General features: G+C 38.3%; 1 protein-coding gene across 3 annotated transcripts; it reads left to right on the top strand.

Moving 5' to 3' along the window:
* Positions 1-21,943: 21,943 nt before the first annotated feature.
* On the top strand, positions 21,944-26,484 carry LOC107815581 (large ribosomal subunit protein eL33y). 3 transcript variants are annotated; one of them, XM_075225726.1, is made up of 5 exons: positions 21,944-22,091; positions 22,195-22,230; positions 22,340-22,568; positions 22,660-22,702; positions 26,220-26,484. In XM_075225726.1, exons 1-5 carry the CDS (start codon positions 22,060-22,062, stop codon positions 26,264-26,266), a joined length of 387 nt encoding a protein of 128 aa, XP_075081827.1. In that variant the 5' UTR covers positions 21,944-22,059; the 3' UTR covers positions 26,267-26,484. The 3 variants fall into 3 exon arrangements, with proteins under 3 accessions (XP_075081827.1, XP_075081826.1, XP_016496678.2); XM_075225725.1 differs by lacking the exon at positions 22,660-22,702 and having other exon boundaries at positions 22,340-22,598; XM_016641192.2 differs by lacking the exon at positions 26,220-26,484 and having other exon boundaries at positions 21,945-22,091; positions 22,660-25,049.

Genomic DNA, 26,484 nt, shown 5'->3' with positions numbered 1-26,484 from the left:
GAGAAAAAGGGCTGAACATTTAAGAGATAGAAAATTCCGAAAAATATTTAAGCTTTCAAATATAAAAAAAAAACTAAAAAAAATATTCTGTTTTCTTTTGTTGTTTGAAATCAGAATTAATTGTTGTTTCATAAAAGCTGGAAGCTTTTGTTTTTTTTGGATTACTACTCCACCGGTCTGTTACTGGGTTGTTACTGTTGCTGGGCTATTGTTGCTGTGTTGTACTGATTTTACTGCTGTTGCTGATTCTCATATTCATTTTCTTTTGCTTCCAATATCAGGTACACAACTGAAAAGTTGTTTATTGTAATTCGAAATATGAAGCGTGAATACATATGAAGAATGAAAATTTGAAGTTTTAATTTCGTTTTTATTTCTTTGTTCCTTTTGTTGATTGTATTTAAGCTATTTCATGAATTACTAAATAATAACTGGAATAAGAAAATAATATCATAAGTTAGTCTGTAATAAATCAGTTCGGCAAAATAGGTTAATTCACTAGTTATGAAGGCTTCAAGATTATAGGTTGATCATGAACAAGTAGCTAAATTTAGCTAAGACACGAATTTAAATTAAACATCGTAAATTAGGCATTAAGGCATGACTTGAGCTTTAGCAAGATTAAGAGAACGTTTAAGTCTAATAAACTTTCTAATAAGCTTTAGTAATTATGGTTAAATCTAGTTTCAAATGATTGTGAATAATTAATCTCAATAATTTTTTTAAAAAAAAAAAATAACAATGCTGAGTTTTAATCTAGCTATATTTGTTTATTTTGAATAATAGTTGTTGAATTTTTATTTTATTTATAATTTCGAAATTAAGAGTGAAATTCCTTTTTCATCAATATTTGTATTAATCAAGCAATTAGCATGTCATGTCTTCTTAAAATAATAAAAGCTAGTAATAAATTAGGATTTTCTTTCTTTATTTTAGAGACTCATTTTTATAGAAAAATGTAGTCGTTTTAAGATTTGTCCAAATAAATGAGATGAGCCTCGCTTAATGAAATGTATAGATTGCGGGGCCCTCAATAAATGTACATTTAATCGCTTAGAATTAGGGAGGAGCCGTTTTAGCAAATTTCACGGCCCTACCCAAAATAATGATACGCTAGACTCTTTAGGCGCGATTTAATTAATTTTACCTTCTTAAACTCGGATGCGCATTTCATGCGACCCAAATCTAAATCCTAAAACATTGAATAAAAATGTGTTCCGGATTGCGGGTGCATTTCATGTGACGTAATCCAAAGACATGTTTTAAACGATGTTCACAATTTTTTTAAAAATAATAATAATAATAATAAAGTGGTAAAGAGTTAAAATTGGCACATCGGTTCATAATTGTATTAAAATCAGATAAATAAGCCAAATATGACAATTGAGCGACCGTGCTAGAACCACGGAACTCGGGAATGCCTAACACCTTCTCCCGGGTTAACAGAATTCCTTATCCGGATTTCTGGTTCGCGGACTGTAATATGGAGTCATTCTTTTCCTCGATTCGGGATTAAACTGGTGACTTGTGACACCCTAAATCTCCCAAGTGGCGACTCTGAAATAAATAAACAAATCCCGTTTCGACTGTCCTTTAATTGGGAAAAAACTCCTTGTACCCTCGCGGGGGCGGAAAAAGGAGGTGTGACAGCTCTGGCGACTCCACTGGGGACTAGCCCAGAACCAGTGGTTCAGGGTTAGAAATTCGAGCTCATATAAATTGTTATATTTGGTTTTATCTGATTTTTACATGTTTGAGCCTAATGTGCTAAATGCTGCTTTTACCGCTTTGATATTACGTGAACTGTGTATAAACTGTGCCGAAACCCATCTCCTCTCTGAGTCTTCTAAATCATGAAGAAGGGCGTACTTCGTACGACTTCTTTTCTGTATAGTGTCAAATCCCAATTTAGAACGAGGTTCGGACAAGTTGCTAAGCCGGTGAAGCTTCTGTATTCCCGGTACGCTACCCCCTCGGCTCGAGCTGTCCGCTCGGGTAAGCCAGGTCTAGAACAAACACCCAGGTTCTGAACCTAGTATAACAAAGCCACATGCCGGATCCCTAGTAGGAACGTTTGTTTGCATCACGTGCATCTGACTTTGGAGGCTCAACACAGGGGTTGGGTCTGTCTAGGACAGGTGCACCAAAAATGAAAATGACCATCCTGATGCATCTTACTTGTTACTACTTGCGCATTAATTTGATTCGGACTTGTGTGTTGACTGACTTGTGAATATCAGGAATAATATTTTGAAATTGAAAAAAAGAAATAGCGGTTATTAGTTTGAAAAGAAAACAAATGCCCAAATACTGTCAAAACTCTGCCGAAATTTTGAGAAAATGAAAAAAAATGTCTTATTAGTTTGTTTTATTAAAAGCTAAGAAAAGAAAAAAAGAGTCGTTGTTCTGTTGTGTTTTTCAAAAAAAAAATAGAAAAAATATATAGTTTGTCTTGCCATGAAAATGAAAATGAAAAGAGTCTTATTTTCAAAATGTTTTTTTTATTATTTATTTGCTTATGAAAATGCAAAAAAAAAAAAAAAAAAAGTCTTTCATTATTTGTCGCAAATATATATATAAATCTGAAAAGTTTTTTTTATTTCCAAAAAATATATATATCTTTATTTGTTGCAAAGAGTATTTGTCTTGCCAAGAAAATTCAAAGTAAAATTCCAAAAAAGATATGTCTTGCAAAAAATAATATAAATATCTTTATTTTCCATTGTTGATAAAACAAAAATAATAAAAATGTTTTTTTTTAAAAAAAAAAATCCGAAAATATTTTGATACTTCTTTCAAAATTGAAAAGAAAATTCAAAATTCAAAAAATATTTTTTAGAAGCATTTCTTTTATCAAAAGTAAAATTCCAAAAATATTTTCTTTTTTTTTTCTTTAGAATAAGAAAAAAAAACAAATGCAAAATTAAAAAAAAAAAAACTTCCTTTTACTTTTGAAATTCTCAAAGTTCAAATCAAAAGAAAAGGAATTTTTACAAGTCTTTCTTTCAAAAAGAAATCAATCAAAAAAAAAAAAATATATATATATATATATATATATATATATATATATATACTTCCTTTCTTCTTTTGAAGCAGTTCTTTCACAGTTCCAATTAAAATAAAATATATTAGTTCATTTACTTATTCGCGAGGCTCGAACTACGCGGGTTTGATTCTCACCGGATGTGAGATACGTAGGCAACCCTCATCGGGTCCAACCTCACCTTTTGCTAAAATAACCAAAAATCAAAAATTTTAATCTTGTCATGAATAAGTCGGGTGGTGTCCAACCTCCCCTTTTGCTAAAATAGCCAAAAAAAAAACATGTCAAAATTTTAATTTTGTCATAGAGAAGTCGGGTGACGCTGTTTTATGAAGACATAGCCGAATGTTCCCGAAAGGGACGCCGGGAGGCTGACTTTGCATAAACAGCCACATTCGGGTCATTTTTAAGATTTTGTCCAGTTGACCCACACAGCCTTAAAAATCTTCGTCCCCGAGGCATTGAAAGGCCGTGTTTGCAATATTGACTTTTCTAATTCGAAAAATGATAAAAAGAGTCATAAATAAGTCGGGTGATGATGTTTTGTCAAAAATAGCCGAATGTTCCCGAGAGGGACGCCGGAAGGCTGACTTTGCATAAACAGCCACCTTTTTGGGTCATGTTTAGGATTTTGGTCTAGTTGACCCACACAGCCCTATAAATCTTCGTCCCCGAGGCGCTGAAGGACCGTGTTTGCAACATCAGGTTTTTAGTATAATTTGAAAAAAAAAAAGAGTCAGCGGTCAGGTGAATACCGTTTGGATTTTTTAGTCAAAATAAGCCGAGCCAACTTCGGCCGCGTCTTGAACCGTTCTTGCCGAAATAGCCTTAGAGTATCTGTCAGTTGTCGAAAGGTTATTTTCGTAAAAGAATGGACAAGTGTGTAAAGTGTCATAAAATAATCCTCCCCGACCTCAAATTCATGTGAAATTTGGAAGGGGCCACATTTGCAAAAATAACCGTTTGGTTGCATTTGTCAAACGGGGAAAGAAACTGGCCGTTTGTAAATCTTTTAATTAGAATATGTGAGTTGTTTGATTTTCCAGCTTGTAGGTCATCTTCAAACCTTTGAAACCCAGTTTGTTTTAACATGAAAATTGAAAAAAAAAATGTTTAGCATTGTTTATCTTTTATTGGGTCCGAACTACGCTCGGTCTGATTCATGCGGGGTCATGATACGTAGGCAATCTCCATAAGATTAGACCACCACCAAAATAAAAAAAATATAAAAAAAATATAATAATAAATAAATAAAAGAGAGTGTGGAAGATTTTCAGGGGGCACAATTGTCTAACTGCTTAGGTACATTGTATCTCTGATACATGATTGTCTGTCCAATGCCCTAACACTAACGTGATGGCTTCCCTTTGATGTGTCCATATATAGAAAGTGGTTGGTTGTGGTAACTCCTCCATGCAAAGCAAAATCAAAGGACAATGGCTCCGAACCGCAGAACCGAGTGGATCGGTACTGATGACCGACAACAATTGGTCGAACAGAACAACAGGTTGGTAGAAGAAGTGAAAATGCTGAGACAGCATGTGGCAGACATGTATCAGGCATGGATAACGGGAAAAGCACCACCCCTTCCACCGCCAAGCCTCTTGAACTCGGTCATTTCCCAAGCACCCAACACCATAATGGAAGATTCTCCATACTCTCCATCCCAACCCATTTATGGCAGCTTTCCCAGCTATCCGAGTAGCTCCATCACTCTTCAATGTTTCTCCGCTCCCCAACACCACTTCTTTCCCCGTGACCTCAAAAGCCATACCTCACTTCCCAGGTACCCGACTCCACGAAATGCTTACCCACCCATACAAGCCTACCAAAAGCCATCTGGATCAGGTTTCTGGCCCTGTCAACATGCAAGAATGAAGAGGTTGCTGAAACGAGAAAAGGCTCTCACCCCTATCGGGGTATCTTATGCCAGTCTGTTTGAAAGGCTAAGGCATGCTGGCTCGATTGAACCACTCCCCGCATGTACTCCAAATCCACTTGCAAGGAGCTTTGATCCGGCAGCGCGATGCGCCTACCACTCCAATGTCATAGGGCACAACATTGAGAGCTGTCATAGTTGGAGAAGGGAAGTAGAGAAAATGATCCGAGAAGGGCGGGTTGTGATTAATAACAGTGACATGGAGCACTCGAACCCCCTCGAGAACTTGCCGACAGAGGTTGATGAGATTGAAGTTGGTAATGGTCTCGGCAGTATTGATGCAAAGCTCAGTGGCTAAAATGCCAATTTTGATAAAGTGGGAGGACGTTTCGTTCCTTGGTCAGCAAGAGAGAAGCTTGTGGTGGCTCATTTTGTTGTCATTTCTGTTGTTCGGATTATTAGGGTTATAAGTCGGATGTTGTCTTGTCCAGTTTGTTTTAGGATTTTGTTCTGGATTGTTTTGTTTGTTTTGTTATTTAAACCATTTCACCGGTAGTCTAATACAAAATCCGGTCTTTTATTATTTCCAGTCATCTTTTTGTTTAGTCCTTTTATCATTTTTGTTCAATGCCGATTCTAGGGACATGACATGCGCACCCAGTTTGGGCCTAGTTTTAAAAGTTAATCATAAAACTCTGAGAAGGTGATCAAAGCATTTAAAGGAAATAAGAACGGTTTGAGATTATTTGGAGCCCAAGTCATGTGGAACTGGGGCAAACACAAAGAAAACCGTTAAATAAAGATTCGCCTAAATTGGCATGAGGGTCGTTCATAATAAAAGAGAATGAGAGTGTCGCCCAACGGTGCTTTAGAAGTGACAAATGAACAAACATATGTTTAACATAATTGTCAAGCCCAGCACCGTCGGAAGAGACTATAAATCTATTGTTTGTTGTGTTGTTTGCATTTGGCATGTTTTGAAGACTGGAATGACGAAGGCATTTTGTTCTGCTACCTAAACACTTTATCCTTCGTTACCCCTTTTCGAGCCTTACTTATTTTTCTTTCATACCCCTCGTTCGGAATCAGTAAAAACGACTAGAAAACGCGAGCATGGCATGAAAACATGAAAAAAAAAAAACAACAAAACGAAAAAGAAAAGAAAAGAAAAATGGTAACAAAAAAAAACAAAAGAAAGTCAAATGAAAAAGAGGAATTGGGAACTACGTTTGACCTGATTCCTCAAAGAGGATACGTAGGCGCTTCACGGCTCGGTCATAGTTTTGAAAAAATATAAATCAATCAAGTAAAATATCCCCAAGCAAGAAACTGGGGCAAAAGTTGCGTTTGTGGTAAATAAATCTAGTTCCGAAAGTTGTAACTAATAACCCAGAATTAATGCATTTTTGAGCCTTTAATACCCTTTTTTTCTAGCCCTATCCAAAACCCACATTACGGTCCAAAGAAAGACCTTCTGACCAGTCTTCAAAAGATGCCAAGTCAGACAAATGAGAGTCTTACCGGCGAACATAACATTCTGTTCCACAGCAGAAAGGACTCTAATCTCCAGCAGAGAGAGTCATACCGGCAACACTCCAAATCCCCAGCTGGAAAGTGATACAAATGAGAGAGTCATATCGGTGAAAACCTTCACATGCACCATAAGGCGATGAAAGCTGAGAGAAGAACAAAAAATGAGAGAGACTTGATAGTGAAAACCCTTTGGGCACTACAAGTCGAATAAGATTAAGAATCCAATGGGGAATCGCCAATTGAAGATCTTGAAAGATGATTGACGGTAGAGGATAGGCCACATACGCATGTCATGGCCATTAGAGTCGGTATCTGCGTTTGATAGGTTTTTATTTATAGTTTCTTTTGTAAAAGAGTCATCATTTCCTTTGTCTTTTGTTTTGTATCTTTTATCTTTCTCCTTTCATAAAAAATTTTCCCCAATAGAGTCTGTCCGGTCAGAACAAGTATGAAATGACTTCAAAATATGTCATCAGCTTCCCAATTATACAAAATGAGATCTGACTAGTGCATCCAAATGGTGTAGTCAGCGAGGAACAAGCGCGAGGCCAGTGTCAAGAAAATATCCCCAGCAAAAGGGAATTGACAAAAGGATTGACGAGTGTCAAAAGGGATATCCTTGCCAAAACCAAAGTTATAAACCTCAAGGCCAAAGCCAGTGGGCAAATCAAGGAGAGCAATGAGCATGATTTGGGAAATTCATACTAGGACTAAAAGGTCAGGGAAATGCCAGCTTCCGAGTTATGTCACAAAAGAAGACGGATATCCCCAGCAGGAAGGGATTATCCCCAGCACATAATATCATCCCCAACAAGCTGTGGAACGCAGAGCAAGGAAGGAGAAAGGGAAAAGTCATCCCAGTAGGGGTATCACAACCAACCACCATGTTTTAAACTAACAAATTTTGTTTGATTTGAAACAGGTAAAGGAAATGGCATTGATGCCAGAAATGCATGCCGCAAGGGATATTATCAAACTGGGGCAGAAAATTTTCCTTCCGCTTAGAAAATTTTTTGGAAGTCAGGTACCCATGCGGGAAAGAATAAAGATAACGCCAGTCTCAAGGGAAGTGGTCTTAGAACCAGTGTTGCCCCCAACATAATAAGTTCTATGAAGGAAGTTGTTCCCCAGCAAAGGGATGAAACTTGAGCTCAGTGAAGCACTAGTTCTGAAAGAATCAGAATCCCCCAACAGTGTTAGCCTCGACAGCGTTATCCCCAGCTGATAACATTTTACCCCCCAACAGGTAAGTAAATAATTCCCCAACAGTGTTATCCCCAGCAAGTATTCGAGGTAAGACATTTTCAAGTCTTAAGGATATTTTGGGTTCATCCGCCCTCGAATAGGATATTTTGGGTTCATCCGCCCTCGAATAGGATATTTTGGGTTCATCCGCCCTCGAATAGGATATTGTGGGTTCATCCGCCCTCGAATAGGATATTTTGGGTTCATCCGCCCTCGAATAGGATATTTTGGGTTCATCCGCCCTCAAATAGGATATTTTGGGTTCATCCGCCCTCGGATAGGATATTTTGGGTTCATCCGCCCTCGAATAGGATATTTTGGGTTCATCCGCCATCGAATAGGATATTTTGGGTTCATCCGCCCTCGAATAGGATATTTTGGGTTCATCCGCCCTCGAATAGGATATTTTGGGTTCATCCGCCCTCGAATAGGATATTTTGGGTTCATCCGCCCTCGAATAGGATATTTTGGGTTCATCCGCCCTCGAACAGGATATTTTGGGTTCATCCGCCCTCGAACAGGATATTTTGGGTTCATCCGCCCTCGAATAGGATATTTTGGGTTCATCCGCCCTCGAATAGGATATTTTGGGTTCATCCGCCCTCGAATAGGATATTTTGGGTTCATCCGCCCTCGAATAGGATTTTATTTTCAAAGTTGTTGTTGAAGCCAGGCGCCCGCCTGAATAACGAAAGGAATACTTTTCTTGTCTGTCCATTGCATATTTTAGGCGCCCACCTGTATAACAAGGGAATACATTCCACGCCTTTGCCAATAAGAGACGCACTTCCTAAGTCTAGTTCTGCCAATAGGAGACGCACTTCCTAAGTTAGTTTCACCCATAGGAGACGCATTTCCTCCTAAGTTTAGTTTTACCCATAGGAGACGCATTTCCTCCTAAGTTTAGTTTACCCATAGGAGACGCATTTCCTCCTAAGTTTAGTTTACCTATAGGAGACGCATTTCCTCCTAAATTTACTTTTACCCATAGGAGACGCATTTCCTCCTAAGTTTAGTTTACCCATAGGAGACGCATTTCCTCCTAAGTTTAGTTTACCCATAGGAGACGCATTTCCTCCTAAATTTACTTTTACCCACAGGAGACGCATTTCCTCCTAAGTTTAGTTTTACCCACAGGAGACGCATTTCCTCCTAAGTTTAGTTTTACCCATAGGAGACGCATTTCCTCCTAAGTTTAGTTTACCCATAGGAGACGCATTTCCTCCTAAGTTTAGTTTACCCATAGGAGACGTATTTCCTCCTAAATTTACTTTTACCCATAGGAGACGCATTTCCTCCTAAGTTTAGTTTACCCATAGGAGACGCATTTCCTCCTAAGTTAGCATTGAAGTTGGGAGCCCGCCCATATAATAGAGGCATACATTTCTGTCCTTTTACTTTCAGTTCTAGGTCGCCCACCAGTAAAATGCGGGAATACATTTCAGTTCTAGGTCGCCCACCAGTAGAATGCGGGAATACATTTCAGTTCTAGGTCGCCCACCAGTAAAATGCGGGAATACATTTCAGTTCTAGGTCGCCCACCAGTAGAATGCGGGAATACATTTCAGTTCTAGGTCGCCCACCAGTAAAATGCGGGAATACATTTCAGTTCTAGGTCGCCCACCAGTAAAATGCGGGAATACTTTCTGTTCTAGGTCGCCCACCAGTAAAATGCGGGAATACATTTCAGTTCTAGGTCGCCCACCAGTAGAATGCGGGAATACTTTTAAGTTCTAGGTCACCCACCAGTATAATGCGGGAATACTTTCTGTTCTAGGTCGCCCACCAGTAAAATGCGGGAATACATTTCAGTTCTAGGTCGCCCACCAGTAAAATGCGGGAATACTTTCTGTTCTAGGTCGCCCACCAGTAAAATGCAGGAATACATTTCAGTTCTAGGTCGCCCACCAGTAGAATGCGGGAATACTTTTAAGTTCTAGGTCACCCACCAGTATAATGCGGGAATACTTTCTGTTCTAGGTCGCCCACCAGTAAAATGCGGGAATACATTTCAGTTCTAGGTCGCCCACCAGTAAAATGCGGGAATACTTTTAAGTTCTAGGTCGCCCACCAGTATAATGCGGGAATACTTTCTGTTCTAGGTCGCCCACCAGTAAAATGCGGGAATACATTTCAGTTCTAGGTCGCCCACCAGTAAAATGCGGGAATACTTTCTGTTCTAGGTCGCCCACCAGTAAAATGCGGGAATACATTTCAGTTCTAGGTCGCCCACCAGTAAAATGCGGGAATACATTTCAGTTCTAGGTCGCCCACCAGTAGAATGCGGGAATACTTTTAAGTTCTAGGTCGCCCACCAGTATAATGCGGGAATACATTTCAGTTCTAGGTCGCCCACCAGTAAAATGCGGGAATACTTTCTGTTCTAGGTCGCCCACCAGTAAAATGCGGGAATACATTTCAGTTCTAGGTCGCCCACCAGTAAAATGTGGGAATACATTTCAGTTCTAGGTCGTCCACCAGTAAAATGCGGGAATACATTCATGTTCTAGGTCGCCCACCAGTAAAATGCGGGAATACTTTCAGCTCTAGGTCGCCCACCAGTATAATGCGGGCATACATTTCATAATTTTGCATTGAAGCAACTTTTTAGTCTTGTATTACAGAGTTTGGAATCAGTAACCCCACCAGAAGGCGGAAGGTTACAACAGGAATCCCCAGCAGTAAACAATAAAATCCCCAGCACCGGGAAGCAGAAGGTTGCAACAAGAGGTCCCAGCATAAACTCAAGTCCATGTGTCAAAAGGAAGAAAAGCATCGGAAGAAAAGCACCGGAGGAAACACAAGCCGACAAGAAAGCAAGGCAACAAGAACAAATTTTAGTCTAGCCTAGCTTCTTGTTTTCTTTTAAGCACGGTGTAACAAGGAGATCGGTAAGCAGTGATAACAGCATGCAACAGCAGTAACATCGCAGTCCCACGGTAGTCCCAGCTACCAAAAACTTCCCGAACTACATTGACCTGATTCCTGTTTAGCCCAGGATATGTAGGAAACCTTTGAAGCAAAGGTTCGGTCAAATCTTTTTCAAAAAATGCTTCACACGGAGTACTCGGATGGGCAAAAATCGCTCGCTTTATCTTTGCACGAAAACCCTTCGTGTATCCGGGCAAAGAGGGGCAGCTGTAAGCACGTGATTTTTGCCCTATATGAGAATTACTCCCAAAAAATCCAAAAATAAAATGATTTTTCTTTGGTGTGCAATTTTGTGATATTTTGTGATATTTTGAATAATTATTTGTATTTGTCTGTGCGTGTTTATTTGATAAATTAATAAAAAATACAAAAATATGTCGCATTTTGCATGTAGGATTTAATTCTATAGTTGTTAGTAATTAAATTTGTTTTACAAAAATTAAAAAATTACAAAAATAAGCATCGTTTGCATTTTTAGCATTTAATGTCCAAATATACAATTTTATGCTTAATTAATACTTAATTGTGCGTTAATTGTTATTGGGAGTTAATTTGCGCTTTTATAACTTAATTTAATTCTTAATAATAGTTTAAGTATTTTTATAATTTAGTTTTAGAGAAATAAAAGAAGAAAAGAAAGCAAAAATATAAAGAAAGTCGGAATTAGGCCTCTTCTTCAATTTCAAGCCACATGCCCAAAAATTGGCCCAATCTTCCCTACGACCCAGTCCATTTCGAACTGGGTCGACCCAGTCCATAACCCAAAAGACTCAAACCCCATTTGTCTTTCATTTTTACAAAACAAAAACAAAACAAAAAAAAAATAAGAGAAGAAAACCCTAAAAATCTAAACCATCCGCCCCCCCTCCTATCTTCTTCTTCTTCCTCAAGCTCACATCCCTTCCTCCCATGGCAGACCTTCCCCCCTCACACCCCTGCCCCCCTCACGTCAACACACACACAACACAACCACTCTCACCCCCACGACATCCCCTCGCTGCCATGGCTGCGTTTTTCAAGTTCGTCGAGCAACTTCTACGCCACCATTGTTGCCCGTAGTTGCTTCTCCTCCTGCTGTTGCGTTTTCTTCTTCTCCAACACTGCTGCTGCGTTTTTCATCCTTCATGTTGCTGCTGTGTCGTCCAAACAAACCACCACAACTGCTGCCCGCCGCGTCCAGCCATGGACGAGCTTCATCGAGCTCGAACTCGAGCTCCCATGGCTGTCGTTGCATCTTCTCCGACACCGCTGCTGCTACTGTTTCGTGCTGCTGCTCCAGCAGTGTTGCTGCTGCTGCCTTCTGCTTGTGGCGGGCTGCCATTCTTTGTTTTAAACGATGCCAAACGACCACCTTCTTTGGTCGTCCGTTCGTAGTCGTCTTCGACGTCAAGTTATCTTGGTGCGAGATTCGTTCTCGGACAGATTTGTTTACAATCAAAGTTCGTCGTTGATTCATCTCCGGTTAGTTGTTTTTGAGTTTTATTTTTGTCCATATTTTTGTTTGATATTTTCCGGATCCAAAATCGTTAAAGAATTCAATTCTTGTTTTGTTCGTTGTTCATCGTTGAAATTATTTTTCTAGTTTGTTCATGTTCATATGCTTTGTTAAAATTAATTTTCAGATTTCAAAATAGAAGTTTAATTAGTTGTTTTCATGTTTATTTCATGTTTGTATTATTGTTTAAGTAAGTATTTATTAGTTTGATGTTTGTTAGATTCAAATTGAAATTTAATCAACTATTTCTTCAATTTGTTTCATGTGTTTATGTATTGTTAGAAATTGTTAATATTGTTAAGTTCAAGTTTAAGTTCATAATTGTTTCTTCGTCGATCTTGTTATTTGTTTAAAGAATTTAGTTGTATTAAAGGAATATATTGTTTTAATCGTTTAATCCGTCATGTTTGTTGTCTTAAAATAGATTCATTCATGTTCATACTTTGTTTGGATGATCTTGAATCCGAATTTTGTATAGTTTGATTTCTTGTTTACCATTTATGATTATTGCTTGAATTGTTCTCATAATCTTGTTTAAAGTTTAATATAAGAATTGTTTGTTGTAATGTTGTTAGAGTTGATTTTAAGTTCAATATGATTGAATTTAGAAATCTTCATACTTTGTTTGTTGTTGTTGTTGAATCCGAAAATAGGATTGTTTGTTGCTAAAATATTGTTCAATCAAATTTTAGTTGTTCTTGGTTGTTCAATTTGTGTTCATGTGATTTGTTGTTGAAATGTTGTTAAAATCATGTTCATGTGATATTGTTGTTATCATGTTCATCCGTGTTCATATTGTTGTTTGAACATTGTTAGAAATTGATCATATTGTCTATATTTTGGTTAAGTTTGATTAATTGATGTGTTATAGCTGATGGGTAGTTTGGTAAATTTGTAATACGTTCAGGGGTAGTTTGGTAATTTCAGTAAGGTCGGAAGGGGTAGTTTAGGAATTGTACATTTTGTAATTGTTTATTTGAAGCATGGGGGACAAAATGAAATGGGGTGAGTTGTGATATGATTATTTAATATAAAGGGGGGACAAGATTTAATTTAAAGGGGAATCTTGCATTATTTTAAATAAAGCATGGGGGACAAAATGAAATGGGGTGGTGTGATATGTTATTTAATGTAATGGGAATGAGTGAGAAGATAATGGGTTTGGTAGAGAAAATGGGTTGATTTTAATTAATGGAAAGATTTTATGAGAGGGGTTATAAGAAGTCTTGAAATCAGAATAAAAAGAAAAGACAAGAGAAATACACATACAGAAAAAAAAACGGGAGAGAGAAACAAATCTGAAAATAAGAGAGAGAAAAAGGCTGAACATTTAAGAGATAGAAAATTCCGAAAAATATTTAAGCTTTCAAATATAAAAAAAAACTAAAAAAAAATATTCTGTTTTCTTTTGTTGTTTGAAATCAGAATTAATTGTTGTTTCATAAAAGCTGGAAGCTTTTGTTTTTTTTGGATTACTACTCCACCGGTCTGTTACTGGGTTGTTACTGTTGCTGGGCTATTGTTGCTGTGTTGTACTGATTTTACTGCTGTTGCTGATTCTCATATTCATTTTCTTTTGCTTCCAATATCAGGTACACAACTGAAAAGCTGTTTATTGTAATCCGAAATATGAAGCGTGAATACATATGAAGAATGAAAATTTGAAGTTTTAATTTCGTTTTTATTTCTTTGTTCCTTTTGTTGATTGTATTTAAGCTATTTCATGAATTACTAAATAATAACTGGAATAAGAAAATAATATCATAAGTTAGTCTGTAATAAATCAGTTCGGCAAAATAGGTTAATTCACTAGTTATGAAGGCTTCAAGATTATAGGTTGATCATGAACAAGTAGCTAAATTTAGCTAAGACACGAATTTAAATTAAACATTGTAAATTAGGCATTAAGGCATGACTTGAGCTTAAGCAAGATTAAGAGAACGTTTAAGTCTAATAAACTTTCTAATAAGCTTTAGTAATTATGGTTAAATCTAGTTTCAAATGATTGTGAATAATTAATCTCAATAATTTTTTTTAAAAAAAATAACAATGCTGAGTTTTAATCTAGCTATATTTGTTTATTTTGAATATTAGTTGTTGAATTTTTATTTTATTTATAATTTCGAAATTAAGAGTGAAATTCCTTTTTCATCAATATTTGTATTAATCAAGCAATTAGCATGTCATGTCTTCTTAAAATAATAAAAGCTAGTAATAAATTAGGATTTTCTTTCTTTATTTTAGAGACTCATTTTTATAGAAAAATGTAGTCGTTTTAAGATTTGTCCAAATAAATGAGATGAGCCTCGCTTAATGAAATGTATAGATTGCGGGGCCCTCAATAAATGTACATTTAATCGCTTAGAATTAGGGAGGAGCCGTTTTAGCAAATTTCACGGCCCTACCCAAAATAATGATACGCTAGACTCTTTAGGCGCGATTTAATTAATTTTACCTTCTTAAACTCGGATGCGCATTTCATGCGACCCAAATCTAAATCCTAAAACATTGAATAAAAATGTGTTCCGGATTGCGGGTGCATTTCATGTGACGTAATCCAAAGACATGTTTTAAACGATGTTCACAATTTTTTTAAAAATAATAATAATAATAATAAAGTGGTAAAGAGTTAAAATTGGCACATCGGTTCATAATTGTATTAAAATCAGATAAATAAGCCAAATATGACAATTGAGCGACCGTGCTAGAACCACGGAACTCGGGAATGCCTAACACCTTCTCCCGGGTTAACAGAATTCCTTATCCGGATTTCTGGTTCGCGGACTGTAATATGGAGTCATTCTTTTCCTCGATTCGGGATTAAACTGGTGACTTGTGACACCCTAAATCTCCCAAGTGGCGACTCTGAAATAAATAAACAAATCCCGTTTCGACTGTCCTTTAATTGGAAAAAAACTCCTTGTACCCTCGCGGGGGCGGAAAAAGGAGGTGTGACAATTATGATAAGCTGGTAGGAGTCGGAAGGGACAAGAAGATCCGCATGAAGCTGTTCATGAGGAGTCTGAAGGGTGACGCATTATCTTGGTATATTAGCCAGAATGCGAAGAAATGGACAAATTGGGTGAATATGGCGTCCGATTTCATAGACCGGTTCAGGTTCAATACTGAGAATGCACCAGATGTGTTCTATATCCAAAATATGAAGAAGAAACCCACAGAGACCTTTCGCGAGTATGCTACTCGTTGGAGGACAGAAGCCGCTAAGGTAAGGCCGGCCTTGGAAGAAGAGCAGATGAATAGGCTCTTTGTCCGGGCTCAGGACCCGCAATACTACAAGAGGCTGATGTTGATAGAAGGTCAAAAGTTCTCCGACATCATCAAGTTGGGAGAAAGGATCGAAGAAGGTATCAAGAACGGTATGGTCACTAATCTCGAAGCGTTGCAGGCCACCAACAAGGCTTTACAGTCTGGTGGCACGTCAAAAAAAAAGGACGTGAATTCCGTGATGGCTGCGCAAAGAAACAATTCCCCTATGAAATACCAATCATACCCCTCAACTCCACTCACATACCAACCTTCCCTAAACTACCAAGCACCATCACCCACCTACCAAATTCCACCACCCGTTTACCAATTATCTCCACCTCCCGCATATCAATCCATTTTACCTAGATACTCTCAACCTGCACCTGTTTACCAAACCTATAATGCCCAACCCTCTCACTACCAATCACCTCCCACTCGCCAAAATTTCCCTAGACCCAGGCCAAATTTTGACCGCAGACCTCCCAGACAATATACAGCCATTGCTGAGCCAATTGACCAACTCTACGAAAAACTCAAAGCAGCTGGTTACGTTACCCCTATTCCAGTCGTAACTCCAGAAAATCCTTCCCAATGGATCAACCCAAACAAGACTTGCGCATACCGTTCCGGGATGAAGGGCCATACCATCGACGAGTGTCGCTCGTTGAAAGACAAGATTCAGAACCTGATTGACAACAAGATCATTATAGCAAAGGAGCCCGCTCCTAATGTCCGCAACAACCCTCTGCCTGACCACGAGGGTAGAGGCATCCACATGATCGAGATCGAAGATGATTGGGACCCCAAGGGGTCAATCGGGTTGATAGCTGAAGGAGACGAGTCTAAGAAGCCAATAGTTACTCTCAATCCCATTGTTGTCCAGATTCAGCCCTCTAAGGGCGATGTGGTAAATGTGTCTGTACCGCTCGAGTTTGAAGCACCTTCTGCAAAAGCGCCAAAACCGGTTGAGGTTGAGTTCGGAATTCCAAAGGCGCCTACACCTGTCGAAGTTACTATGTTACCTCCCAAGGTGCCTATTCCGGTCTCCATAACAGATGTGACCCCGTTCAAGACAAATGCTATACCTTGGGATTACACCGCTGAGGCTAGAAGGAAAGGAAAGACATATACCGGGGAAGCAATTGCCGCACAGGGCATGACTAAGACAGGCAGGGTATACACCCCAGAGCACTTGGCTGAGTCCAGCAAGCAAGCCTCCGGGCGGGTTGTTAAAACCGGACCCGATGACCTTTGGAGGAAGGTACAGGCCAAAGAGTACTCAGTCGTCGAGCAACTGAACAAAATGCCAGCACAGATTTCTATTCTGGCTTTTCTGCAAAGCTCTGATGCACATAAAAATGCCTTAATGAAAATACTGAGTGAAGCTTATGTTCCCAGCAACATAACAAGAGGCGAAATGGCAAACATGGTGGGGCAGGTACTGGAAAGCCACAAGATCACCTTCCATAAGGACGAATTACCACCAGAAGGGCTTGGTCACAACAAAGCATTGCACATCACTGCGCAATGCGAGGATCACTTTATCACCAGGATTTTAGTCGACGGGGGATCCAGCCTCAACATTTGTCCATTGATAACTCTCAGGACATTGGGTAAGGGATTGCACGAGGTCAAAGACGGGGCTATCAGTGTCAAAGCTTTTGATGGATCTCAGAGGTCCACCATTGGAGAAAATAGCCTATGCCTACAGATGGGACCTACCTAGTTTGATGTCGAGTTCCAAGTCATTGACGTACCAACATCCTACAATTTGTTGCTGGGACGACCCTGGATCCACGCCGCTGGGGCTGTAGCATCAACTTTGCATCAAGCTGTAAAATTTGAATGGAATCATTAGGATGTAATCATTCATGGCGATGGTAGCAACCCTAAATACAGTCGCCAAACCATTTCGATGATTGGAGGCAGAAGAAGGATAGGAGGAGAAACGTGCCACCACATCGAGCGGGTCAATGCTGTAGACAAAGACAAGTGGTGGGATAGCAAGATCGAAAGCATCCTGAATTGGAGCGGGTATGAACCCGGAAAAGGACTTGGCAAGAACCTGCAAGGTATCACCAAACCTATCAAGCTGAAGAAGCACGGTACCACTTTTGGCCTAAGGTATGAGTACACTTGGGAGGAGTTCAACCACTGGTCACCTCCATGGCGCGGACCATACTATCCGCTTGAGCACCCTATACCTCAGTTGGAGCAGACTTTTCAGTCATCCGACACTTTGTACGGATCAGAGGAAGACGAGGCACTAGCAGCAATAAAGAACCTGTTTCTGGAAGATGATATGGATTGCTGAGTTTGCCTTCTCTTTTTGTGTGTCCTACTCGGACTGAAACCCTATTTGGGGATTTTGCGAGCTTTTGGTTCTAGGGTTCTACTCTAGAAATCCTAGGCTCTCAAATTTGTACTGAGTTCATTGACTGAACTGAAACTTGCTTTCCTTTTTTTGCTTATGATTCTAAAACTGTTTATGCCAATCTTTCTTTCTTGCTTGATACTAGCATGCTTATATACGAGGGTTTTGTTCTTTTTGAATTGATACTATTAGCTTGTGATTGATTTCAATCTCCTTTTACTGAGGCTCGATTGATTTGCTACTGATTTTTTACAACTTAGCCTCTTCCCTATTTTCCTGACTAAGTTCATTCAAAGCTTTTAAAACTTTCCAGCTGTTTGATTACTTTGTTTCCTTATTCTTTCAAAACCGTGTACTATAGTTTCTTACCTTAAATAGACTCTATATGAACCTACCCTTTATTATGCTACTCTGAAAGGTTTTCATTATTTTCCTTTCCTTAATTACTCACTCTCGTTTGAAATCAAATCCCTTTGACTAAGGGAGATTTTATTTGATTGACTGAGATTTTATTTTCTTGCCTTCTTGTCTACTCGTTTTTGCACTAAAAAAGCTCACAGCTCTCACAAGTTCTAATAGAGTTTTTTTTTACACAAACACTCGAGACGACACAAGTTCAATACTTTCTCTACTACTGTTTTCTCTGCTTCTAACACTGAACACTTTGCTCTTCTTCTCTTTTACTGCCTGAAACATTCTTGAGTTCCTTTTGAACTCTCAAGTTTTTTTGCTGAAGACTTAAGTCTGTTCCTGCTAATTTCTGGCTGTCTGCTTACTCTGTTATTCTGCTGTTTATTTACTTTGCAACTTGTATGTCACTCTTAATTTAAATAATGCTCCTCCACTATGTGTTTACTTCTTAGTCTGTTATGTTCTTCTTTACTATGTTTCTGCAACTTTGTGGCTACTTTTCTTATGTGAATTCCCTCTCTTTTTTCCTCTTTGTATGAGAGTATGGTTCTAGCCATGATAGCACTCTGTTATTGCTGCCCATGACTTTGAACTGGGTTCTTTGAACCCCTTAACTCAAACCAATTCCCACTTCCCCTTTCCCCTTATGTGTGTTTTGAGCCTAAGACCTTGGTCTGGCAGTGTCCTAATCACTGTCCAGACCTTGGTCTGACCTTCAATAGGTCTTGCTCTTATTTGTTTGGCTAAACAGGTTGGTCAGGGGGTGTGCCAGCCAGCCTTATGGCTGGGTATGACCACCAATCTGTTATGACTTCCCCATCCCCTTTTCACACTTACACTCATTCTTAGCAATTAAGTTTTGCCCCCTTCTTGCAAGCCATGCTTTGGGACCCTTGAGTTCTCACTGAACTTGGATGTTTGAGGGCTGGCTCTTCCACACTACACTATTCTTTTAATGGTATCCTGGGTGAAAGCAATGCCGAGAATCCTTGAGATTCCTTAGAACTCTAAAACACTTTGGATAAGAGAAGGCTTTGGAAATCTGGATTCAGAATTGGTTAATCACATATTATTAGACATTAAGATTGAATTAGGTTCCTCGGATGCAGTTGTTGGTCTTTGATGTATTTTTATCTTTTCTTTTGGTGTGTAATAACTTGTACAAACTCGGGGAATCTAGTAAAAGGGTGTGTGAGGGATTTTACTTTCCTGTATCAAAGGGTGGAAACCATGCTTTAGGGTTTTAATTCTTTTTAATGTTTCTAATCCAATCACATAGAAATCATGCCTATAGGAGACAATATTTAACTTTCTGCAATCTTGCATATAGATATCATGTCTATAGGAATGTGCATGTTCACGATATTAGGCAAATTTTTAGGGTTAATCAAATCAGCATCTATTTACAATTTTGTTAACATGGTTTAAAACAAATGACTCGTAGAGATCATGTCTATAGGAAGTTTTTAATATCAAACTTGTCTCACTCGTCTAAAAGCAGTAACGATTTCAATGACTAACGGACAAAAACCAGTGGTTCTCCGAACCATTGAGCCTCTTCTCGGATTAGTGCAACTCTTTCTAAAACCTAATCTTCTGGTAAACTTGCATGCTTTCTGAAACTTACTGCCTTTTCTGGTAGTTCGACGAACGATTTCCAACTCAGTTACATATCACTTTTCTGTATTTTATCATTTTTTTAATAAGTTCTGCAGCTCGAACTCGTTTTCTCCTTAAACAATCTGCCTCTTTTGAAACTTGTTAAAATTGCTCTTTCTCTACTAATCTGCAATTCAATGGTCTGTCTTCTGGGAACTATTCTACGTCGTTTTGTTAAGTCTGCGGCTTTCCTTTTCTTCAAAACTTTTCTGTCTATTTTTCAAAAGAATCAGTAATCCCACTCGTGTTAATTAAGTACCTTAATCTCTGACAATTGTATCTGAGTTGCCTAATGCAGACTTTCTGTCTAAATATATGTGTTGAACCAGTCCGCTCGCCGCTTAATTTTTAACTTAAGACCAAATCAGTATATGCTAAGACATGCTAAACTAAGTGTTGTCTGATTTAAGGGGTTTACTTGAGCCTTGTTTGCTTGTTTACTCATCCCTTTATTTGATATTTGTTTTGAATGTCGAAACTAGAATTTTATCCTTTAAACTCCATAAAGGCCCCATCCCTTTCTTCCCTCTTAGGATTAGAAGTCCTAATACCCCGGGACTGATAGGTCGGGACGGGTATTAGCATGCAATAAGTAAACGAGACTAAACGCTCTTTAACACCTTAACAGGGTGGGAAGGGTAGAATATGGATATGATGACCGGTGCGCTAATATCACGTGCGACCCCTCTTCTGAGGAGTGATTGCTGGATATTGCATTGAAGTGATCCATATTAATCAATAAACCTAGGACCCCCTTTCCCTTTACTTGTTATTTTTTTTAGTTTTCTTTTAAGACTAATTTTCTAAACACTCTATTTCTTCAACTCTTAAGCTTGTTTGCTAAGCTATGTGAATCCCTTTGCTTGTTCTCTTACTTGTCTTCTTAAAGTCACAATTGTAACATGGTCGGGAACCCCACTTGTGGATCCTGAGGGGTGCCTACCACCTTCCCCTCAGGATAATTTCTAGCCCTTACCCTAATCTCTGGTCTCTTCATCTCAAACCTTTCTTAAAGTGTCCTAATGCACTATAATCATTAGGTGGCGACTCTTCAACTTCCAAACCCAATTCTCGAAAGGGAATAGGTTGTCCTCCCAATGTCGTATACCCGATTTCTGACCCCACGGTTAGAGGAAAAGGGGGGCGTCGACACCAAGCACATCGACATCGATTGCCATTTCATATGGGAGAAAGTCAAACAAGGGTTGGGTTGTCTTCATCATTTGAGTTTCTCATAGCAACAAGTTGATATTCTTACCAAAGGACTCACTCAAATCCAACATCATTATCTCATATCCAAGCTAGGCATGAAAAACCTCTTCATATCTCCTAGCTTGAGGGGGGTGTAGAAGAATTAAACAGCAATTGCACAACAATTACTTGACTAAAGATTAGTTGACTGTAGTTAGCTGACCATGGCTAGTTAATTAGTTAGTTACTAACAGTGTTAACTAACTTATGTTAGTGGGGTATTAGTTAGTTGATTTACAACTGTCATTCATTAGATTAGAGATGTATATATACAGCCTTGTAAGGATAGCACGTGCAGTAATGAAAATTGAAGCTTTGTTCTTCTCTGTTTTTGCTTCTTCTTAATTTCTTCATCTTCTCCATTCGAGTGCATTTACAGACAGCTCAATTCACCAATTCATGGAGATTTAACATTTTCGCTCGTAGTGAGTTTCGAACTCCAGTAAAGTGTGTTGGAATTTTTTCGTGTTCTATCTAGGGGTATTTTTATTTAAATTTTATTTTTCACATTAAAAATTGGGTATTTGAATTACATTTCAAGTGGTCGCTAACTATAAGAAAGAAGCACAAAAATTGGCCAACCATTGCATTTTTATGGGGTAGGTGCACAAACAACTATTTTTGGGAATACTATTCGGAGAATATTCGGTACTTATTTTGCTCTGAAATTTTTGAATTAAAATTTTAACTTCAGGATATTTTGTCCAGAAAAATTTAACTGAATTTAATTCCTAAATAGCAGCCTTTAAAGTGGCTACCTGTCATTTCTACCATTGACCTTCTTCTTCTCAATTAGACCCAAAATCATTGTCGAGCCCAACAATTTATAACTGGGCCTCAAACCCACCCGTTGTTCAACCAAATACTACCCCCACCCAATAATATAAATAACTCTCTTCTACTACATTCTAGGGATTTAGCTTAGCTTTCTTGCCGGCAAATTCCTCAGTTGTGGAGCCCCACAGTCGAAAATGGTGAAGGGACGCCAAGGAGAGCGTGTAAGGTATAATACTCTCTCATTTTCAACTACAATCTCCATCTCCTTTTCATAAAATCCTCTGTAAAAATCACATTCTTACTTTCCCTTTTCTCCTTTCTTCTCGCAGGCTCTATGTTAGAGGTACCGTTCTTGGATACAAAAGGTAAAGTTAATTTTTTTTTCCAAAGTTTATGGATTTAACTTGTGTTTTTCAATTGATTTTGGGCACGAATTGATTTTTTTTTTTGGAAAAAAATATATTTGATTTTAAGGTCGAAGTCGAATCAGTATCCAAGCACGTCATTGATTCAGATTGAGGGAGTGAATACTAAAGAAGAAGTGGATTGGTACTTAGGAAAGCGTATGGCTTATATTTACAAGGCCAAAACAAAGAAGAATAATTCACATTATCGTTGTATTTGGGGTAAAGTTTGTAGGCCACATGGTAACAGTGGTGTTGTTAGAGCTAAATTCAAGTCCAATCTGCCACCTAAATCAATGGTACATTTTATCTTCAGTCCTAATTTAATTGTGTTTTAATTAAATTTGTTTTTAGAAAATTTTGTAAATTTGTTTTCTGTAATGGTTCCAGGGATCTAAGGTTAGAGTTTTCATGTACCCAAGCAACACAAAAAGTACTTTATTTTTGTTTAAATTTTTTATTATGTTATGGTATGCAGTTATTAGCGTGCTACTTGTTTCTGTATTTGTCTGAATTGTCCTGCTATAGATATAGATTAATATGAATAAAGGATCATTTTGTCCAGTTTTATAATCGGTCTAAAATTTCTACGAATTGATTTTTTTTGTTTTACTGTTAGCATAATATCCTTGGACAATTGCAGTGTTAAAATATTGAATACTTTTACATAAATTGAAAGATTGTTCATTGACATGCCAAGGTGGCCTCAACAATTTGCTCAAAATATGTGTTGCACTCTCGTATTTCCTTTTTCTTAGATGTCTATTACACTTGATTATGTTGCTTCTGCTTCGGTTTTATAATTATCTTCTTTATTATTGTGATTATGCTTTCCTTAGCCGAGTTTCTATCAGAAACCGCCTCTCTACCTGCACAAGGTAGGGGTAAGGTCTGCATACACACTACCCTCCCCAGACTCCATTTGTGGGATTACACTAGGTATGTTGTTGTTGTGGCACCAACCAGTGTGGTGGCGAACACGTTGTGTTCTAAGCTAAGTTGTTTACGTTGTAGGTGGAGGAGATATAGAAAGTGTGTCGTGCTTGATTCATAAGATTCTATAATCAATAGCACCAATATATTATTTTACTTAGCCTGCCTCTCCCATGACTTTCCGGACCAATCAACCCGGATCTGCCTTCGCAAGTCTCTCTGCATTTTGGGAGTAGAGCGTGCAGCAAAATCGAGCAATGGATCTTAGAAGAATTCCACTTTGAAGCACGACTCTTTCTATTTCTGTGTTGGCATTTGAGTTGTCCCCCTTCCTCTTTCAATTGACAAACTTGACGTAGATAGCTCCGGTGGCTTGGGCTTCCGCCTCTATCAGGCGGAGACCCCCCCCCCCCTCCACACCCACAACATAGAGGAGCTGCTCCAACATCCGCACTACAACCAAGAAAAATGCTCTTCAGAGCGATATATGATGCTAAACCGAGACCGAGATATAGAGAGGGTTGTCCTTTTGTTGTCTCGAAGAGACAAAAGAACTCATATGAATGGTGCTAATTCCTATGTTCTTTCTAGTCTCGTTTGGTTTCGAGAGCCTCCCTCTTTTCTGCCCCTTACTCGTCTTTTGAAAGTCGTCGTCCCGGATTTTCTTTCCGTATGCCGGCAAAAGTACCTCTCCCTCACCTTTCTACATGTATTATTATATAGAATTTCCCCGGGTCTCTATAAAAAAGAATGAAAAACCCGAGTGGAAGCACAAACAAAAGGAGAGAAAAAAAGTAGAAAAGAAAAGGGGGGGGGGGGAAGTCTAGTGCTAGTTCTTACTCAGACTTCTTTATCTAACTTCCATTTTTGAGTGGTTTCTTTGTTCTAGTGTTTTTGAGAACGAGAAGCGCAAAAAAGCGGCAGGGGCTCGCCTCGCTTCAAAAGCGAAGCACACGCTTCATTGAAGTGAAGCGCAATTCTTAAAAACATAATGACCTTGCAAAGACATAATATAAATAAGCAAAAAGTTCAATTTAAAAACTTAAAAGTAGGTACCACTACCACCAATTCCTCCATAAACCATAACACAAGCAAAATCACATAAAAATTAACTTTATAAATTGAAATACACATAAAAAGTAATAAATAAAGGCTAAAATACTAATCAAATAAACTGAAAATAATATATATATATATATATACACACACACAATAATTAACTTTATAAAGTGAAATACACATACAAATTAATTAATAAAGGCTATAATACTAAATAAGTAGAAAAAAAGGAGAAAAAAAATTTCGCACCTTTCCTAGCTATGAGCAGGTGACTGGACAGGAACAAGATGAAGAAAGAAGAAAGAAAAAAAGGAGAAGAAAGAAGAAAAATAACCTGGAGCTTCTCTGTTGAAGTCTTGAACCCTAGCAACAATTGATTTTGAGAGAAATGGTCTTTACTTAGTTTAGGGGTCTGTTTTGTATAATAAAAAAACAGACCCAAACTTTTTTTTTTAAAAAAAACTGACCCAAACTTTTTTTTCCTTAAAACTGACCCCCTCCATCAGAAAAGCGAGCGCTTTGTCGCTTCTCGCTTCGCGCTTCTTCTACTGAAGCGAGCGCTTCGTGTGGTCGCCTCGCCTCAGGCATGGAAAAGCGACAAGGCATCGCTTCGCGTCGCTTCGTCGCTTTTTAAAACACTGCTTTGTTCTCTTATTTGGATTGAAAGAAAGAAAAAACTTCCCTTTCTCTTTATTTTTTTTATCCCTTCGATGAATTCGGCTATGACCAATGCCCCACTAGCTAAATAGGCGTAAGAAAAAGCTACCTGAAAAAAGAAAAAAAAGAAAGAAGCAAGGTGCACCTTGAATTGAACTCGACGAATTGTGTTTTGCCAGAGAGATTTTTTTTAGAAAGATTCTTCGTTGGTAATTCAAAAATAAAAAAAATATAAATAAAGGCGCATACGCGGGAAGGGGCCCCCACTACTTCATTCGGGGGGTTTGGAGGGGAAGGGGAGACTAGCCTCATTACTTCCCATTGGGCGAGAGGTGCACCTAGCCCAACCTACCCACTCATCAATCACGGTGTTCAGTTGACTTGCACTGATAAACCCCTATTGTATTGGAATTAGGCGCCTATCTTTTAACTGTTGTCAATGAATCTCTTCCATGTTTGATTCTACTCTATGTTAGAACATCTCTGTGAATGCTATTCTAATCTAAGTGGTCTTATTCTTTGTCCCGTGCTAGGAAGCATTACTCCTCTTTTCATTCCAAATTCAAGAATACAACCGAATGCGCATTCTGTTGTTTTCTCCTTATGCCCAAAAGTGCATGAAACAGAGATCTTATACTTCTTTTGTTCCTATGGATCGATGTCCTGTTCTTTCATTCCATGTTAATCAAACCGCACAAAGAAGCTCATCTCTATAGTGACTTTTTCTCTGTTTTTATGAAACATTTGCAACCTGTGTTTACCGTGTGCTTGCAAGTTATGAAAAACCAAGGCTCACAACATGTAAAATGATGGTTATGTCTCCTGTTCCGGGTTAATTATAGGGTCTTTATTGGCTTTACTTTCTACAAAATTAGTTACAACTTCCATCCTTTCAAGGAGCGCATTTCACGAAGATCTATTCAGAAGCTATAAGCAGAAAACTAACTGCAAACCTATGCTTGGGCAGCATGGAACAGGGAAGGGTGTTCTAACAGACCATGCAATTTGTTATAGATATGACATTAAAAATGCTGTTAGTATCATCTGAGTACCACGTGTAGCATTTAAACTTAGCCCGGGTAGAAGTTGGATTTCATCTTATACTTTGTCATGATAATGATTGATTTAGATGTTCTAGCCTGTTCAAAGTATCTTACTATCACCACATCACATTTTGTAGAGTTGGTTTGTTGTTATCTTGATGTTGTGCTGTGTGAGTGTCATTTACAATTTCCGTCTTATTTATCTTTACCTGTTGATGTTATGTGAAGCTGGTGATGTATTTTTATTTACTCTTGCAGCAAGGTATTGTGTCGTTAACATCTTTGGAGGCCTTACGTTTGTCTGATCAAAGGTCATTTAGTGATCAAGAATTTGAATCTTTTTTAAGTAGTTGGACATAAATTGTAAGTTTATCATTTCCTGAGAAATACCAAGGAGGGAACATCTGATTAGATGTTGTCTAATTTTGTTCTTGGAGTTTCTATGTACGATTATTTGGTATTTGTTACCCTAAATTTTTTGATATTTCCAACATGTGTTCGTGTTTGCTTTTCGCAAATGAAT

The sequence above is a fragment of the Nicotiana tabacum genome, chromosome 11 (assembly GCF_000715075.1).
Source record: "Nicotiana tabacum cultivar K326 chromosome 11, ASM71507v2, whole genome shotgun sequence".
NCBI classification, from domain to species: Eukaryota; Viridiplantae; Streptophyta; class Magnoliopsida; order Solanales; family Solanaceae; genus Nicotiana; species Nicotiana tabacum.
Note: the sequence above shows the minus strand (reverse complement) of the source record. Positions and strands in the feature narration are given on the sequence as shown.

What these genes read in the sequence shown, in the direction of transcription:
- LOC107815581 (XM_075225725.1), top strand. Translation starts at nt 22,060, where the DNA reads ATGGTGAAGGGACGCCAAGGAGAGCGTGTAAG. An exon ending in ACCGTTCTTGGATACAAAAG is followed by an intron (nt 22,231 to 22,339) that starts GTAAAGTTAATT and finishes TTTGATTTTAAG; the next exon opens with GTCGAAGTCGAATCAGTATC. An exon ending in TCTTCAGTCCTAATTTAATT is followed by an intron (nt 22,599 to 26,219) that starts GTGTTTTAATTA and finishes TTACTCTTGCAG; the next exon opens with CAAGGTATTGTGTCGTTAAC.